The 20,161-nt window shown below is 40.1% G+C and overlaps 1 protein-coding gene across 2 annotated transcripts in view; it reads right to left on the bottom strand.

Annotated features, from left to right (window-relative positions):
* The window catches only part of ITGA9 (integrin subunit alpha 9), a 505,378-nt gene that overhangs the window by 358,676 nt on the left and 126,541 nt on the right, over positions 1-20,161 (bottom strand). For both annotated transcript variants that reach the window (XM_075586544.1, XM_075586545.1), the window contains exons 13-15: positions 17,129-17,174; positions 11,543-11,697; positions 6,717-6,877 (exon numbers count right to left, since the gene is read on the bottom strand). In XM_075586544.1, the coding sequence (XP_075442659.1) occupies positions 6,717-6,877; positions 11,543-11,697; positions 17,129-17,174 (362 nt within the window). The remainder of the gene's footprint in view (positions 1-6,716; positions 6,878-11,542; positions 11,698-17,128; positions 17,175-20,161) is intronic.

Raw genomic sequence — 20,161 nt, 5'->3', positions numbered from 1 at the left:
TGTTTGTGATCATTTGTTACCAATTTTCCCAGCAGTCTGAGCTGTAAACTATAACAATAGATAATGTTACCTTAGTAATATAAGGATACATTGTAGCTGCTGAGTTACACTGACTAAAGCAGCCATTATGTTAGGCCCACAATAAGGATTTTGACAGATTTATAACAGGAGCACCAAACGATTGCCATCTTAGGTAAGACTGTAGAATTGTACAGTGCCCCCTGCTTTACATATACAAATAAAAAAATTAAAAAGGGGGGGGCAGTGTATTGTTGCTTTAACGCAGTGGGGGTCCCATTCAGAAGCATAGATAAAAGGCGATATGCTATTGCTTTGATCCAACTCAAATAAACTGTATATTTTCGAGCGGAGCTAAGGTTGAGAAGCACTGCACATCAAGTATCGTTAAAGGAACCAACAAAACAGGTTTCTATAGCAACAGTCCGAACATTCCTAAGATCTGTTCACTTGCCTTACGTTTCGCTAATGCTTAGCAACATTTAGTAAATCTGGGCATATGCTTCTCCCTCTCACTGATTATCTCTCCACTGCTGTGTCTACTCTTCTTCTTCTCTGGGTATCTCTATGTTTTTGTTTTTATTTCAATGATTGTGACTGCTTTGCTCCTTATTGTGTTCCCCTTGTACATATCATTAAAGGAGTGGCAGGGTTCTCAAGCCCAGTCTCCCTTGAGACAGCGGGTGGGGCAAGTTTTTGTGACAACACATTGCTAAGAGTTGTCTCAGGGCTAATTACATGTAGGTTTATTAAGTGTTGGGCTATCTCATCTTGGACAGTCCCAAATTAAAGCAACATTCTATATTTTTAGGACGCAATATCCTCTCAAAGTGCAAATGTCACAAAAATGTTTAGATCTCTATACACCATTTAGCTCTCTATACACCCAAGCCCCAAGCTGCTTCTGCTCAAAGACGCTCAAATAAAATTGGTACCAAATGCATACATTCGTTGAATCTGTCCCTGCTACCCTCTAAACCACAGAACTAACCAGCAAGTCTGCCAATGGCGTAGTGGTTTCTCTGTTGATGTTTGCTGGGGAATTGCGGTCAGAGGTGTGGGCTGAGGTTCATATGCTGGAATTATTGGATGGTAAGTACCTTGGTGATCACAGTCTTTGAATTTGATGAACCTTCAGTAGTGTCTGTCACTGTTGAACTGATATATGTCCCTTTATCTCAATGTGCTTCAGACAGCAACATTGAACTGTAAGCTAAGGGGATAGGGACTTGTGCATGCACATTCTATATACAATGCTTAGTACCAAAAATAATAATATTGCTACAAAAATGTATTTTGGGCCTGTGGGGCTAATAAAAGTGCACATGGATGAGTCTTAAAATATATACCAAAAAAACATAAATTTTATACTTTGTAAATAACTTTGCATATATTTTCTTTTTGTTTAAGTTAATGTTCTTACAAATGAAAAGAGGTCCCATATTGGAATCAGACACATTTTGATTCAACGCTATTTTCTAAAGTAATTACAGTTACAGTAACTAAACTGCCATACAAAGGCATGATGAAGACTGTCTCTTTCTATGAGAAGAATTACTGGTGCACTTTGGCAGCTCCTTCCCCAGCAGAATGTTATTCTTACAAATATTGGGTAAAACCTTTAATGATAGAGGACATTACTAATGTCAATCAAGGGTAACCCAATAATTGTGGGAATTAAAATGTGCCAAATGAGTCTTGTTAAATAGAAATGTTCTCTTAAAATATAAATACAAATGAAAGCACATGTATTTGTGGAATTGGATGAAACAACTTTACCTATATGTTTGTAGGAATAAAATTGTCCCTGTGAGCCCTCATCAATCTCCATCCTCTCCCCCAAACCAAAAAAAATATCATATTTTGAGTTGATGTGTGTGTTTTTACAATATACAATAGTAAACAATCCACTGATGCACATAGAAGACTTTATGTTCCTAATCTTTGGAGTTACTTCGAAATCCCAAATTTGTGTAGCACTTGGGGCTCTAGTAAAACTCTCTCTTCTCTCTCTTCTCTCTCTTCTCTCTCTCGTACATGAGTTAGCTGTAACAGGGCTCTGTGAATAAGTGTTGTTGCAGGGAACCCCTATCTTGCATATCCTTAGCACTAACGTCTGTTATAGTTAACACAAGACTTGTTAAGGCAGAAAACAGCCGTTAACACTGCGTTAGTAAACCTTGACAATACGCATAAACTGTTAACAAGGCGTTAATTTAAGTTAACACCTAGACACCTCGTTAAATCGATAAGGAGGCTCTGTGGATCTGGGACCAGGTGCAGTGCGGAGAGGGTGCACACTGAAATGTGCAAATGTCTTTACATTTCCTCCACAAAATCGTTTGCATTCGTGTTTGATTTCATCTTTTTGTTAAAGTTTACATTGCTCAGGAATCTCTCTCTCTCTCTCCTCAGAAATACTTATCTCTCCCCCCCCCTCCCCCCCGTACTACAGTGTGCATTGAGAGCATAGCGGGCAGAGTACAGGAGGGCTCTGACTAGCTCCATCCCACTGTCAATCACTGCTGCCGCCAGTCCCTGAGCACCAGATCTAGCTTTGATGTGCCTGGGGAGCTGTTTCCATTCCTTTTCATGCACTATGGTCACCCTTTGTGAAGACCATAGCAATTGGATAACTAAATAACATCTACAATCATATGTAAATAAATACATAAGAAAAGACTGTGGGGTAGATCCACAATGCTCCTTTAGTGACTTAATAAGACATTAACATCTGGTTAAGTGCTAACAGGGATTCTCAAAGCTCCCTAACAAAGCATTAAGTGCTTTCTTAATACTAAGATGACCTGCCATTAACTAACATCCATTAATCTTAATGATATGCAAAAGAGGTGTGGGTCCCCTCAACACATTCACAGCAGGCTGTTAACAGTGAACTTGGGCCTTTTGTTATTTTAGGTCATTGCTATACCTGGAGTTAGGTGCTTCCAGCAGAAAACCAGAACAATTGCTGGGCTTGTCCAGTGTTCAGAAATGGGTCACTGTGGCTTTCTCTAGTGCCAAGCCATTATAGGAAGCTAAAGTGAATACCCAGGACTAGGATTGTTTTTAGCCAAGACCTATGTATTAACCCCTTGGAAGCCTTAAAGGCCATAAAGCATGCATTATGCATGTCACTACGGTAACCAAGGGATTAATACAAATACCCTAACTACCCATTGTATGTCGTAGTGGTACAACTGTTATGGCATACAAGGCGTTAACCCCCCCCCCCCCCCCCTCACCCATCCAGGCGGCCTAACCTTCCTCCCCCCCTCCCAAAGGACACCTACTCCGATAAACCAGCCCCTCCTACCCTCACCCCCCCCTCCCCACCAACAAACTTAGCCACCCCCCCTCTACTGGCTATTAGCCCTGTGACAGTAGGGGTAGATTTGGCTCCTTTTATATAAAGGTTAAGCCCGACAATACCCCTACCTGTCAATGAAATGATGAATTTATTTATGTACAGTATGTACAGTTTGTTGTAGAAGTCCTATATATGTTCCTCTTAAAGTATGTGAAACAGTGATGTACAGCTTGGTTCAAGAGTGGAGACCAGTAGGGGTTAACTATCTAAGAGCTGTAATCACATCAGAGTTTGGTCTTGTAGGCCTGGACACTGATGTGGAGGAACCAGGGAGAGCTCCACCACCTGCTGAGTGGACTTGTTCTGAAAGAAAGCTGTAAGCCCTGGGGCTATATATGTGTTGTATGACTTTGGATGGAAATTGTATGGGGATTGTCCTGAATCTACAATATACAAAGGAAGTGCTATCAACGTGGTGGTCTATAATAAACTAAATAAGTGAGCGCTGCATGAATGAAGAACTGTTCAGAGTTCCAAGTGATATCGTGTCCAGGAAAAAGTCAGCACACCTCAAAAATAAAGAGAGAAAGAAAAAAACAATAGTGAACCAAGTTGTGTGGGTAATGTCCTCTATCTGCCTACATCCTGTGGACTATGTTAAGGATAGGAATGTATGATGATACATTGATTCATAGTATGATGATTCATTGTCACTTAATTTACAGGGTGAAATTTAAATCAGAAATGTCCGACTTACTAAGTTACTTACAGGTCATCAAATTCAAACCTCTAAGGGGCCCTGAATGACTCTTGCTCATGGTCCCAAGAACCCTAAGGCCACAGAAGTGGATGCACTTTTCAGTGTGTTCAGCCACAGATGTATCTCTGCTGTCCTATATCACTGGTCTGGCTACCCCTGGCCCCACTTCCCCACTGTTAAGTGTCAGAATAATGTAATCTATGTTATTGTATAAACAAAGACCTGAGCCATGTCAGCACCCTGATCCCTCACCTTCAGCAAAAGGCCATGTCTGTTTAACCTCTTTGTTACTAAAGTTTATGGCGTGCCCTTGTACTAACAAATGGGTTGCCAGTATATCATTCCTAAGCACTTATTTTGTTTACCCAAGTATTTTCCCATGCTAAGAGACATCTACTTGAAATAAAGGGGCATTTCTTTTTATAAGCCTTACTACTGTTATTTCCATGTCACTAAACTGCCCTTATCAAACTTCCTTCAATCCAGTTCCTTAATGACAAGCAAGAGTGATATTATTAGCTGGGATAACAGGTCTGCATGTTGATAATGTTACTAAATGGTATTTTATATCTATTAATTTGGGCAATAGTTAAACATATGGTAGTAAGCTTTAAATGTATTTATTTTAACATGTGGTTTGAGTTTTGCATACAGTGAGAATAGGAAGAATTTTTACATATTTACAGTACTGTACTCATTTGCATGTCATTACCCAGAATCCCTAGCTACAATGGCAGCATTGTATGCTAAGGCCAGGTCCCCAGTGGCCGCTGTGGCACGCGCTACAGCATGCGCACCACACACAAGGCACAACCCTATTTTGGACAGGCCCCAGTTGGCGTGTCTTTTGGCACGGCGGCCGAGCATTGGCCATGTCACAGCGGCGGTTCAGCCAATGAGGGCGAACCGGCCACGTGATGTCATGGCTAACCGCTAAGGCAATGAAGGGGTTAACCACCAGTGCCATGCTTATTGTGGGTAACATGGGTGAGTGATGGTGGTATTTGGCCCCTGGTGAGTGTTTAGGCCTTGCGGGGGGGTTGCGGGTGGACTTAACCCCTTCATTACCTTAGCGTTAATACGGCTAAGGTAATAAAGGGGTTAACACCTCCAGTTACCCACCCGGTAGGCATAAACACAGCCTTACTAGCCACCTCCTAGGCCACCAAAATCCATTACATATTTAATAAACAACAATACACAACCCACCCATCTTGTGCCCCCACATTAAACCATTATTTATTTTTTTGGACATAGGATTAATACCACAGGTCGACGGGGGTCCCCAGGTGGTCCCCAGGTGGTCCCCACGGTGTCCATTGGCCCCACAGGGCACCCCTGGGGGCTCCCACAGGTGTCCGGGGGCCCTCGGATGGTCCCTACGGGTGTCCAAGGGCCCCACAGGGGTCCCTGGGTGGTCCCTGCTGGTGTCCAGTGGTCCACAGGTGGTCCCCGTGGGCATCCGGGGGTCCTCGGGTGGTCCTCATAGGTGTCTGTGGGTCCTCGGGTGGTCCCCACAGGTCGGCACTGGCCTGCGGTACCGTTCCTGTATTTAAAAAAACTAAAACATGGCCTACATTTCAATAAATACACCCCCCCTCCCACCAAACACATACAGTACAGTAATGTGCAAAATAACTATTATCCAGGTATGGATAATGTGCACTTTCATCTGAGACCAGAGTCAATGAGGACTATTGTTTGCAAATACTGACCTTTGTACTGTATAATTATCAAGAATGCTTTTTTTAGGTCAAATTGATGCTGTAACAGGTGATCTAATTTTGCAATACTTATTGTAGTATCAATGTGTCATCATATCAAAGTGTCTAACATGCAATAGCTTGCAAACTGAGTGTTGTCAGCAGAGGAACCTAGTGAGTCAAGACAGCCCCCCTTTTTAGGGTCAAAGAAAGTGACAGGTTCTGAGGTGATTTAAACCTGTGTGGCAATCAATATGAATAAGAGTTTTCTCTTAACATTAACATTTTTTATCAAGCACAAGTAGGAAATAGTGAATGACAGCACATTATTTCTTTGCTCCTTCATACGTACAGCAAACTCTCAGACAGGTCTTTAACCCTGTGTTTTGACATCACCTCTCAGCATACAATGCTTCCACTGCAGCCAAGGATTCTGGGTAATGACATGCAACTGAACACACGGTAAAAACAAACACCTTTTCAAGATGCTGCGAATAAGCTGGAGAAGCGTTCAGCATTATTCAATTAAACAGTACTCTCCAGCACTAGAAAGCAGCTGCACATCATACTGAATAATAAGGGCCATAGACCCTGCATACTGTATGTGAGTGTTGAGATAACACAAGGATTACAACAGCAGACCTAGTAAAACAATAGTAGAATCTCTGTCATGAATTGCTTATAAATGAGCAAATGCAGGTCCCTACTCCAGCTGAGAGGTTAGGTTCTCCGAATACTTCATCAACTAAACAGGGCAGTGATTATAGCACAAAGAAAGCCAAATACTAAAATTAAGGAAGCTGATGAGCAATAGGAACATAAGAAACGATATCAATCAGGAAAGCACTGGAGAACTGCCACTTGCAGAAGCAGGAGATGTCATTACATAGAGAACCTAAAAAAGAGAGTGCAGTCATTGGCTTACCTTCACGTGGGCAAGATACTGCTGGCACTTCTCTTCCATGTGAGAGAGCTTGAGCTTCTCGCTGACTTGTGCAAGGGCTTCTCCGGAGGACACGAAGAAAACTCTGAGCTGCTGGCCTTTTTCTTTCTTTGCAACATCGGCTGTCAGGTTGTACAGCAAACCTGTAACAAAATGCTAATGATGAGCAAAGAATATTGTTTTTAAAAAGGACGGTCCTGTGTAATAGCATTGGATCTATACCGTACCACAGCCTGGAAGATAGATAAGCTCACAGAACACCTAATGGATAAAGGGTTGGTAATCATCTAGGCGTATCTTGTCATTCCACGTTACAACATTGAAGGTGTACAAATAATAATAATAACTATTTCATATAACACTTTTCTCCCAATGGAACTCAAAGAGCTTCACAATTACAGTACAGTACGCAGCACATACTGTAGGAATTTTTACAGACATGCTCCCTGCCCAGATGAGTTTACAATCTATGTTTTTGGTTCCTGAGGCACAGGGAGATAAAATGACTTGCCAAACACTAGCCTTGACAGTGACCAAGGAGCTGACACCAGAACTTGAACCAGGTTCAAACTCAGTGTCATTGGTTACAGATGTTCCCCTTTGAAATAAATTGAGAGTATATGAATAATTAAAAAAAAAACTTTTAATAATACAAATTAGATAAAATATATTAGATAAAAAATATTTTTGATCTAATTTGTATTATTAAAAGTTTTTTCTAATTATTAACCGCTCCATATAACCCTTCGCTCTAACTCCTCCTGTATGCCAATAGAACCCCTCCCTCTAACTCCTCCTATATGCCAATATAACCCTGTGACAGAGTGAATGAACGTCACCAGCCATATACCTGGCAAACCTATGTTTAGGCTTGCAGTGCAGCAGTGACGAAGTTACGTTTCAGTTGAGAAGGGCTGCTTAATTAGTCTGACCCCAGCTGCATAACCAAGGTGTTTTAAAACCCCCAGGCTGTACACACATGCAGGCTAGCTGGGCTGGAGACAAGACTGAAATACTGGAGAGATTACTGCTATAAGGTCTGTTTTTCAAAGTACATGTGTGATGAACTGTCTGCGTCCTGCATGCTGAAGAGAAGCTGCCTTGGTTTCTATGCTAATGACAAGCTATTTTGTTTTTGTCTGCTGAAGAGAAGCTATTTTGTTTTTGTATGCTGAAGAGAAGCTATTTTATTTTGTGTGCTGTATGTTTTTAAGGCTCAATAAAGAAGCCTTATCTAGAGAATCCGCGTGTGTGGTTGCATGTACCCTGCAACAAACCCCTCCCTCCAACTCCTCCTATATGCCAATATTACCCCTCCCTCTAACCCCTCCTATATGCTAATATAACCCCTCCCTCTAACTCCTCCTTTATGCCAATATAATCTCTCTCTCTCACACTGTTCCCCCTCTCTATCTTACTGCATCCCCCCTCTCTCTCTCTGCCTCCCCATCCTAACCTCTCTCACTCTGTCATTCTCACTCTCTTGTAGCTCCGCCCCTGTATGTATACCTGCCCCTGCATGCCGATGAGACAGGCTGAAAGGGAGGGACTGGGGTGAGAGGAGGCTAGGGGTCACAGGGGATGTCCCTGGCCGCCTGTTGCCAACCAGTGGTCTAAACCTTTGGGGGATCTAAAGAACATTTTTCCAACATCAAAAGGGAAACCATATATGCCTCAAGGTCTGTCCACTTCTTGATATATTTGGGTAGAGGCCATGCAGGTAAGGGATAGAGTGTGAGGACAAATCACCTCTTTGGTTAAAATGTGTCTACTAACTTGTTAAAATGTATCTACTAACTCTGGGACTCTGATATCCCAATACAAACCTTAAAATGGCCTGTTGTAGCGTTTCAACGGTTTGTTTTAGGACTAAAATAGAGAGGGAGTAAAAAAAATATATAAAATCTTGGGAAGAGCAATAATTTAATGGCACCTGTTTTGCCTAATAATGAAATAATGTACTCAAAGACTTTAGATGCTACAATAACTTAGTACTGTAACTATTCCAGGATAATTGGCCCAGAATAAAGAGTGCAAGATAACAGCTACAGTATTTGGACACCTAAATATTTTAGACAAGTTATTTTCCATTCAAAATCAAAGTTTAGATAATGGAATTTCTGTATTTCTGAGATTAACTAGTCATATTAACATACTGTAAAGTGCTTCTGATTACAAGGTGGTTATTTTAAAGCCTCAGAGGGCATCAATGTTGGTCAGTTTACTGTAATGATTTGGTAAAGAGATCACTAGTCCACTGAGTGAGAGTATTATAGGCCATATTTACTAAGCAGTCTTTTTCCATAAGACACTGGAAGACACCTTACATTTAAGCCACTGAAAGGCAATGCTTCTGCTTAGTAGATTTAGGCCTATAACTTTGACATACAGTATAGGGGTATCTTACAGTCAGTCGAACTTAGTTTAATGCCAGGAATATTTGGATTTGCCATGGGTTCCATGTAGATACCAAAAAGATAATGGAAATCATTGTTTGGTGCCATTTTTTTATAATAGGATCTGAATATGTGCTCAGGAGGCCCATAGCTTCCAGCACAGCTTAGTAAATATGCCTCTGTATGTGCCATTCACATGGATGGGTTGTAAATTGTCTTTTATCGTGAAGGGTATCGTATGGACTGCTTACTAAATATTGCCCATATTGATCAAAAACTGTTCGTTTTGTTGGAAAAACGCAAACAAGAAAAACAGATACAAAATAATCCTATAACAGTTTGTATATTGAATTTGATTAATATAACTACAATAGCATCTCATGCTCTGTCAGTTAATAGGGTAATGTCAAGTCAACATTAGTGTTAGTTAGTGTTTTACGTTAGCAATCAAAATGTTAACACAGAAATGAATACACAAAAGAAGGATATTAAAAAGTTTTCAATCAAAACAATTTGCACATCAGTTCAACAATATAGGCAGAAGTTGCAAACCTGCATAGATCTTGTCTTACAACCTCACAACAGTAGTAGGCGCTGATATTTGTCATTTTTCTAGGACACAAAGGATTGTGTTTGAGGTGTTTGATACAATTACATTTAATAAACATCTTTTGACTTGTAAGAGTGAGACCTCATTCTACACGACTGCGTTATAGGAACAGCGAAGCTAAGAAACCGGAGACTGGTTTCCAAAAACTGGGACACCATGAAAATCTTTATATAGCTGTGCAACCTGCAAAGTCACGTTTTCCTCTGGATATAACTCCACCAAACCCCAATATGAACCCAAACATCTAACTTCTAAATGCCACACACCAAGCGTCACCATTTCAGTTGTAAAGAGGACAGATAATAAATCAATGCAAAATGCTTTTAAAGTAAAAGGTCACGGTAAGGCTATCCTAATGTAAGCATCTAAAATAAACAGCCAATAAACTCTACCTCTAGGGCAAAATGTTTACATTGAAAACTGACATGGCATGGCCCGATGACTGGAGCACACCCAATAAACAGGATCATGATGTGAGTCTCTACAAACGCTACACCGATTTATGACAATGACTTTTTAATGGGTGGGTGGAAACAAAACTGTTTTCACATACTGTATGATACAGCATAACACAATGTGTTCCTTCAGATAATAACACTGATATTTGTTTTCGCATGGTAGACTAAACAGAAGAAGAATGGATGACATGAAAAACATCAATATTATTGAACCTGGCAAAGGACCCATTGGGGTTTTCCATGAGACGGCAACAGTGCCGATCGGTAGTCCCCAAGAGCCACAGGCCAAGTATTAGGGATGTCCCTGCTTCAGTACAGTGAGCCCAACAGTGGCTCAGTCATTTTGACTGAGCCACTGATTGAGCCACCTTGGCTGGAGCAGGGATATCCTTAAAACCTGATCTTTTGGAGGCCCTTGAGGACTGGAGTTGCCCCCCCCCCCACCCCTCTCCCGACTTAACAAAATTGCAATAAAAGCACCTGGCATTTAATTTTTTCTTCCTGGGTGCGACATTAACTCAGTTTTAGCGGAGTTTGATGACTGGGCTATTAATGTACCTAGAGATGGAAAATACAGATCTGTTTGGTTTTTTTTTTATACAGTTTTTAATAACGCTTATAAAGTAAACGGTAATAAGTGTTTAGCAATGCAGTAGGGGAGTAAGGATTTAGCAATGTAGTGGGGTTTCTAAAGGCCTCCGTCCCACTTATACAACACGCAGGCTCATATTTACTAAGCAGTGCTATGCTATGGCACCTTCTCAGCGCCTGCAGGCATCGTATGGCGCAGCACCACTTTTGTTTACATGGGCCACAATCCTAGTTAACTGGAAGCCTTTCCCATGTCTAGGAACAGGAGTACAGCTGGGATCTTCCCCTACTCACTCCAATCCCCTTTATTTTCCTGGGGGGTATAGAGGGGGGGTTCCCTAAAACAACATAAAATGTAATCTCTATAGTTTTCACTAATTGGCGAGTTCTTTTTTTGTTAGAGTGTTTACTGAACAACAAAACCTGGGGTTTTTTTTTGTTTGTTTTTTTAAAGCCTGCAATATCGCCCAACTGCACCGGATCTGTAGAGACATGGAGCCAGCCTTCTCTCGTTAAAATAACTACATTACACTGCAGCTTTTAAAGACTCTCAGGCGTAAATAAACTGGAATATTCAAAGCTTCGGAGAACTAGGCTACATTTCTTCCATCCCTCCGTTATCTTTTCAAAAATCTTTTTTTTTTTAAAAGCAGGAAAGTAAAATAGGGGCAAAGCTGTCGCTGCTGCTAAAAAGAAAAAGGGAGATGATATTTGCCAGGGAAATTTGAATGTTGAAAAAAAAGTTTGCTTTACCTATTTCCCCTGGAACATGTTTGCCATGAAACCGAAAGCAGGCAGTGACGTTGACGCAGTTCACCTGTTGAACACCATCGTGGCACTGGGGGGCCGTGATGTTGATAGATGTAGGTAGGAATATCGAGACGTCCATGGTAATAACTGGTCTGGATCTATAAATGTGCACAATTGAAGCAAGGTACACTGTTTACTGTACATTTATGGCCAATGTAACAATTGTCATTAGGCATGGCATTTTATTGCATGTATTTTATATTTAAATATATTATTTATTATATTAATTGCTAATCATGCATGTTAACGCAGGTGAACGCTTTTTAGTTGCCCCTGTGGCTTAGAAGGCATAAAGCTACAGTTTCTTGTTATTTTGTGCCAGTTTGGGGGGTAAAAAAAAAACTACAAATATGGATGCGGGTCATGAATAGAAAGTGGCAGACACAGATACTTTCATCATTACTTTAGCCAGGTGTCGGTACAGGGGAAATCAGGAGGTTCACAGAGGTCAGCGGCCCTCGCAGAGGTCAGCATGTCCGGTGAACGCCCCAGTTCAGGTAAGAAAATCTATAAATATATATAGCAGCACAAATTGCTGCTTTAACCAGACTTCTCTTCTGGGAGTACATTAAGCTAATGGGGCAGCTCAAAAGCATACACAGGTTCCAAATCAGTTCTAGTAGCTTGAAGCCTCTAAGCCTTTGTTGCCATGGGGCTTGCATCAGATTGCTAAGCAATGCATCTCAGGCCCACCTGGTGGGAATTTAGGGACCGTCCCGGAGAAGGTTGTAAATTCATGTAAATTAGTCAGACATTAGAGATTGGATAGTCTGGGTTCTAATTGGTCCTTTGCATGAACATCAAAGTGCATGCAGTGCATGCAGAGCATGCTGGGACAGTGTTTGACTTGAGTTTGGCTAAAGTGATAGACCACATCAAAAAATGCAAAATGACTTTCTTAAGGAATAATAATAAAAAGGCAAAGTGGAGTAGTTGGGTACATTTATAGGGGAGATGTGAAAAAGCTACATAAATATGTAATACTCAATGATCTGCCTTTTACACTGTTTGTAATTTTTCTACTGTGAAGTATTGCGTACATGGTTGGGGTAAGAACAATAAAAAGGACACATTCTGACTTATAAAAAGTAAATAATGTGCCCAGATTCTAACTCATTTACAGCAGGTGAATATTCAGTTCAGGAACTCATTGTGCCTGCATTCACTGGGCAGAGCTGCATACGTTGTCAGCAATATACAAAAACAGATAGATGACATTGTATTATTATATTTCAGTTTGCAATGGAGATGCCTCAATTTAGCTTCAGGATAGATTTCATAGCAATAAATATTATACAGTTACTCAAATGTTACATGTTATGAAATATAAAAAGGTAAAAGTGTAAGGTTAACCCCTGTATCTTTTATATATGTTTGTGTATCTGTGTATATATATTATTATTATATTTTATTGTATGGCGCAATGCAGTACAATGTGGGAGAGAGTACAAAAGCATTGCATGACAAAATAGGAAGGAAGCCCCATCTATATATTAATATTAAATATTATTATTATAATGTGGAAAGAATTTACAAAAGTAACTTTTCATTTATTTTTCTCGTGACATTTTAAAAGATTGTATAAATGAACAATGTTTAATTTATTTCTGTGTAAATAACTATGATGCTTGTGAAAAAGAAAGACCCTTTTCAGTTTTACAAATGGTTTTGCCAAATGTGTTTCTCTATAAGGATATTACTGAACCAAAGACGGCAATTAACACTTGGACAGGGGTACTATAAACAAAGATGTATGGTTGACTCTTTCCAAAACCTTGGATCTTTAAAGCATCAATCCAAGTTATGCGTTTAAATAAAAAAAATAGAATTGAAGCAGGGGGTCCCCATTAATTTCAGCTCCGGGAACCCCCTGCTAGCAGAGATACTTACCTCCATATGGGGTGCCAGTATCTTCCTTCAGTTTAAATGTCTCGGTCTTGTAGGCCAATACAAAGACGCACCGGATGACTTCACGGCTTCCTATTGGTCCGCTTGGCCCGGGACATTTAAAGACGCCACAGCTAGCTCAGCAGGAGCAGCTACCAGCATCCCAATATGGAGGTAAGTATCTCAGGAAGCACAGAGCACGGAGGTAAAATGAATCGAGTTCTGCTCCGGAGACCCCCTGCTTCAATCCCATTTTTTTTTTTAACATGCACAATGCACTTCAGATCTCTTTGGTAGTGAAAAGGTTTACCTTTCACACTTATTCAATGACAAAGTAGATTTTTCACTGTTTAAGTCAACTCTTCTATCACCAATAGATAATAAACAGATCCTACTGAAAATACTACAGTACATATTGGATTGTAGTCTGTAGGTATCTTTTGCAGAGTGAAAGAAAAGCAATGTATGCGAGCAGAAAATATCAACTCTCCTTCTTTTACATAACTTTTAGTTTACATTACTGTTATGCACATCACCAAATGAGTTATTTTCTATAATACTATGCAGTAACAGTTATTTCCCTTGTCACAAGGACGGGAACAAGGTCAGTGTATCAATGACACAGAACTTGGTCTCTCTCCAAGTACTGTCACTCCAGAGGACAAAATTGAAGAAACTCAATGTTTGTAATTATTTGCTTTTACTGGGTAAAAGGAAAAACATTGCCTAGGTTACAGAAGTCAGGCTCTCTATATTAATCTCGTGTAGCACTAATTCAATTCATGGCCACTGCAAAAAAATGTAGCCCCTTGGACTTGACATGCAAGGAAAACTACATTGAGAAAGTTGGTTGGCTAGAGCTAGAAGGTCATTTTAAAACTACAGTATCTGAGGAAATAGGATCACATGCTTATCTCATTGCAGTTCTCAGACATTAGGGTTACAGTGCTAGCTACTCTGTCCCAGAGAAGGCCATTAGGCCCGGATTTCTTTTTCCTGGTGGCTTCTTTTTGGTTATTTTTATGCTATCGGGCAGGGATTCATTTTTAATGCTGTGTTGGTTTTTTATTTTAAACTTTCCCATCGGACTGGGATTATTTTTCATGGTTTGTTTTACTTTTATTGGACTTGGATTGGTTTGGGAAAAAAAAGAAAAAAAAATAAATAAATTAAAAAAAAAAAAAAAAATATATATATATATATATATATATATATATATATATATATATATATATATATGGTTGGGCATTGACCCTTTATTGGATGTATATCAGTGCCCCTGAGAATGAGCAGGACGGCCTTCATTACGGCAGGGGTAAGCAATACATGTATTTATTTATGGCTTAGGTACTCACAGTGACAATCAAGCGATTCAAATGATAGTTTTTCTATGGTGTGTTTGTTTTTTTAACGTATATTTATTTGCAATGTATTTTATGTATTCTATGGCCTAAATTCCTATTAGCCACATTTGGTTAACAGGCCTATTGGTCATTACTGTGGGGGGTGGGGGGGGAATTGATTTGTTTGGGGGTAGAGGGGGTGGTTTATGGTGGTAGGTGCCCAGGAGAGGAAGGTTAGTGTGGCTGGGGGAGTTACACGGGTGGCTGGAGGGTTAATCCCTTATATGCCATAGTGGTTGTACCGCTATGACACACAATGGGTAGTAGGGTAGTTAGGGTGGTAGTTAGGCCACTATGGAGTCCAAGGGGTTAAAACACAGGTCATGGATACATTATTTGGCCTAGTCCAGGGTATTGACTTTGCCTTCCTATATTGCTAAGGCGATATATATATGCAGGAAGCCAAAGTGACCCACTTCAGAACCCTGGACAAGACCAAATAATTTTCTGATACCTGGTGTTACTGTAGGTGCTAGGAGCATCATGCCAGGTATATCCGCGACCTATATTAAGTTTAACGAACTGCTGAGGATATGTGTTGAGCTGGTCCCCACCTCTTTTGCATACCATTAGCACAAACGTCCGTTAAAGTTAATGGGGGGCAGTTTTTACTTAAACACGCCACTTAACGCATAGTTACTGAGCTTTGAAGATCCCCGATAGCACTTAACAATATGTGAACTGATGTTTACGTATCGGTAAGTATTTAACAGTGCTCTGAGGATCTACCCCATATGTTTCTTAACCGGTAAAATAATCTGAAATGTGGATAAAAACATTAGTTTATATCACAATAAAAAAAGAAGTAAACAAACTCAGACATGTAACGTCTCTAACTTCTGTTTTTGTTTGTTTATCTTGCCACGCTCAGTAGCACTGCTTTTTGACACTAATATATATGCTGTATATATGATGTGAGGGTGGGTTTTGGGGTTTTGGAGCTTGATGGGTTATGCAGCTGTTGTTGCTTGGGGGTGTGGCCCTCCTCCCCATGGTTTAAAGCTCGCCCCGCCCCACTTTCCAATTAGAAGTTTTTATCACGATCCTGTGAATCACAGACCCAGGATGGTATTTCTCCCTCCAGCGGAAAAGAGAGGTGCATGAGGATTGTGCCCGGTAGTGTTAGGACCTGCAGATTGGGCCTGCCGTGAAGTAGCTGCAGGCTTATAACCTTTTGGCCAAAGGGTTTAACTAAATTACCCTTTTTCATGAGCACAAAAGAACTTAGGTTTTGCACTATATGTTGTGTCATTTTGTATGATGCGCTGGCCTTTCTGTTTTTGTTTGTTTCTAACTTCCAGGACATACTTGAAAACGACAGGTAACTCTCAATGTATTATTTCCTGGTAATACATGGTATAAATAAAAGAAATAAATAATATTGCCTTTGCTGATCTTTTTTCATGTAACCCTTTCACTGACGGAAGACCAGTGGGATAGCAACAAATTGATCACTTGGGGTAGCGTTCATATGGTCACAGACAGGGCCCTGATTAAGTGTCATTTTGTTTGCATACCGATCTCATCCGAGAAAACAAGCAAAAATGCACAATGTACCCTGAACATCATAATAAGGGCCCTTGGTGTGCCCTTACATGGTACCTCATTCGGGCAGCATAAGGCTGAGGACATGTTTAAAGATTCTGCAAATTTAGGTCCAAAAGTTGGCCTCTGAAAAACAGAAATACAACGAAATGTGCAATCATATTTTAAGAGGCCAACATTTTTTTTTTTTAAATGTGTGTAAATGCCAAATACATCCATAAAAGTCTGTGTTATAAAGTCTGTCCCTTATGTGAACTTTTCCTTGTGACGCTGATAATTTCTTTTTTTCCTTCAGAATCAATGCCATCAGCACCATTAGTAGTACATCAGTACCATCAATTTGTAACGCTACATCCAAGTCTCATTTTGTTACAATATTTTAACATAACATAGTCGTTTGTCAAAACTATTGAGATGGAATTCACATGGTACATCATGAGATCCATGATGAAGGGTAAACAGTTGTTCAAAGCTAAGTCAAGCTATCTCATGATGTGGGATGTCAAGGCTTGGTCTAAAAGTACATGGTACACTATGAGATAGCTTGACATTAAATACCGGTTTTCCCTTTTGTTTATGTAATAACAAAATGGAATTAAGCATTTGTTTAACCATGCTACAGAGACATTACAGTACTTTATTTAAATAAGTACTTGGCTAAGGCTGTAAAGTGGTAATGTGGCATCTTTCTCACCTTAGTAGCACCACGCTATCTGACATGAAGGCCCCAATGGTCAAATCTGAAAAAAAACAAATGATCAACCATAAGAGATGTGGGATGTCAAGAGATAAAAGCTGCTTGACCCTCTCGAGCATTAAAGTGGCTCATCAGTCACATTACCAGCAGCAGTGGCTTTTCTATTCGTTTCAGAGGTGTCATAGGTTGCAACGGAGGAAATAAGTCACTCTGGGAGTTAGAATGCTGCAACGACACATCTAAAAGCATTCCACTTCCAAAATAATTAATAGCAAACCCATGTGTGTTTTTAATTTATGTAATTGCGCAGTGCTAGAAATATCATGTTAGTCCTGAGAAAGAACGGTATTCTTTGCAAATGGTAAAACAATGTTACACCCATTTTGTGGTTTTCTATCCTTTAAAACCTAAAGCCACAGATCAATCCAAAAGAAAATATACGTTTTGCTGAAAAGGCCTTTTGATTTGTACTTCCTTGGCTGGGATCAAATGTGTACAAGATGTTAAATGCAAGGGGCTAATGGCTCTATCAGTCCTTGTGAAGAACCAGGAAGCGGAATGTGACACACTCAGACCCATATTTCGCAGAGGTGCTGTGCCATAAGACACCTTCTGGTTTCAGAACACACCTCATTTGAATGTGGCTGTAAGGTGTCTTCTGACGCCAGATAGTGTGTGGCTGTCAAAGTCTTTGCCCCTATTATTGTACGATGTTGCGTTTCTGTGGGTGCGTTTCTGTGTTATTGTGCAATTGCAATTCAATACATTGGAGCTGCGAGTTGCAAAATCAAGAAATTTGAGTGCAATTTAGTGATTAAACCTTACCTCATGATAACGGGTTAAATAACATCATTTTCTAAATGTGGTCATAAATGCGCTTAATTGCATCCTACTGGCAAAATATTTTATACTTAAGTATGCTTTTAGAAAATCTGTATTTATTATAATTCTGAAAAACAATCACAGATATTGTCGTGTACAGGCATACCCCGGTTTAAGGACACTCACTTTAAGTACACTCGTGAGTAAGTACATATCGCTCAATAGGAAAACGGCAGCTAGCGCATGCGCCTGTCAGCACGTCCTAAACAGCAATACCAGCTCCCTACCTGTACCGAAGCTGTGCGCAAGCGGGGAGACTATAGAGCCTGTTACACATGCATTATTTACATCAGTTATGCATGTATATGACGATTGCCGTACAGTTCATGCATCGATAAGTAGGAAAAAGGTAGTGCTTCACTTTAAGTACATTTTCGCTTTACATACATGCTCCGGTCCCATTGCGTACGTTAATGCGGGGTATGCCTGTATTACCTTTTAAAGTTCAGATCCACTGTGTTCATTAATGATCTTCCTACAGCTTGTAAGGAATACACATTTATGCGGATGACACAATCTTATATGCACAAAGTCCTAACCTCTCTGACCTTGGACACGTACTTCAATCTGACTTTTTTAGACTTGAAACAAAACTCTTTCTAACCACTGACAAGACTGTAACAATGGTATTTGGGACCAAGACTACATTTTTAAAGCTTCCAATGAAGGAGCTACATATCAGAACCACCCTAACTCCTGTTACCAGTTTTAAATACTTGGCATATGGTTTGACTCCCATTTAACATTTGGGTTGCACATTGATACTCTGACATCCAAAACCTATGCCAAACTAGGTGTACTATATAGGGACAAATCCTCCCTAAGTCTGCAGGTCAGAAAGCGTATTGCACAGCAGATGCTGAAGCCAATTATAGACTATGGGGACATAGTATATGGCATGGCACCCAACCTCAGCAAACTTGATACCCTTTACAACTCAATATGCCGCTTTATCCTCCAATGCAACTACAACACACATCACTGCGGAATTCTCAAAGAACTAGATTGGTCATCACTTGAGTCTAGGTGCAAAGTTCATCTCTCCTGTCTTGCCTTCAAATACTTTCTGGGCAAGCTACCCGCCTATCTGAACAAGCTCCTCACCCCTACCACATGCAGCACTTATCATCTGAGATCAGACTCCAAAAGACTATTCATGGTCCCAAGGTTCAACAAAGTATCAGGCCGCTCCTCCTTCTCTTACCGTGCACCCCAAAACTGGAACAGTCGACCGGAGACTCTCACAGCCACCACCAGTCTACGTTCTTTCAAAACTAAAGCTGTCTCACATTTTAATCTGGTCTGTAACTGTGATATATACGCCTATAATATATATTATCTTTAGCTGTGCATACGTCTTGTATATAATGTACTGTATAACCCTTTTCACGCATTGTAACTATGTATTTGTAACCATTTATTTGTCATTATAAATCTGTGCCCAGGACATACTTGAAAACGAGAGGTAACTCTCAATGTATTATTTCCTGGTAAAACATTTTATAAATAAATAAATAACGCTCTATTATTGACTTAACAGAGCCTTAACGTAAGTCAACGCCTCAATAAGTGCTAACGGGTATCTTCAAAGATCAATAACACAGTGTTAAGTGTTCATTTTAGTCGTAACACAGCCGCGCGTTAGTATAACGGACGTCAGTGCTAATGATATGCAGAAGAGGTGTTCCCCTTATCAATGTCCTATCCACAGAGCTCCGGCCTAATTAACATTGGGATTTAACAATGCGTTAGTTACTGTAGGTCATACCTAAAGGTGGAAGTCTCTCTCTCGTTCTCGCATATAATTAGCTTTGTGGATACCCGTTAAACTCAGGGGAAATAAAGTCCATTACCTATTTATGTAACGTCACATTATTTGCCCTGACTTAATAGAGCTTTGCTGATCTGGCCCTAAGACTTTATATTGTATGTTTGTTCTGTAAATATGAAACCTAATTAAAATCTAAAGACATACTTGCTGAACTATCCAACATTTTGATAAAGCAATGAAGTAATCAGTTGTTCTCAATTTATGTCAGTGTTTTAGAAGTCAATTCTCATGTGGAAAAGCATATAAATAACACAGACTAATGGAAGTTTTCCAGAGTCTCCTAATAGCTGGGTTTAGATTCCTACTTGACATCTGTG

Source organism: Ascaphus truei, chromosome 2, assembly GCF_040206685.1.
Source record: "Ascaphus truei isolate aAscTru1 chromosome 2, aAscTru1.hap1, whole genome shotgun sequence".
In the NCBI taxonomy this organism is placed as follows: domain Eukaryota; kingdom Metazoa; phylum Chordata; class Amphibia; order Anura; family Ascaphidae; genus Ascaphus; species Ascaphus truei.
Note: the sequence above shows the minus strand (reverse complement) of the source record. Positions and strands in the feature narration are given on the sequence as shown.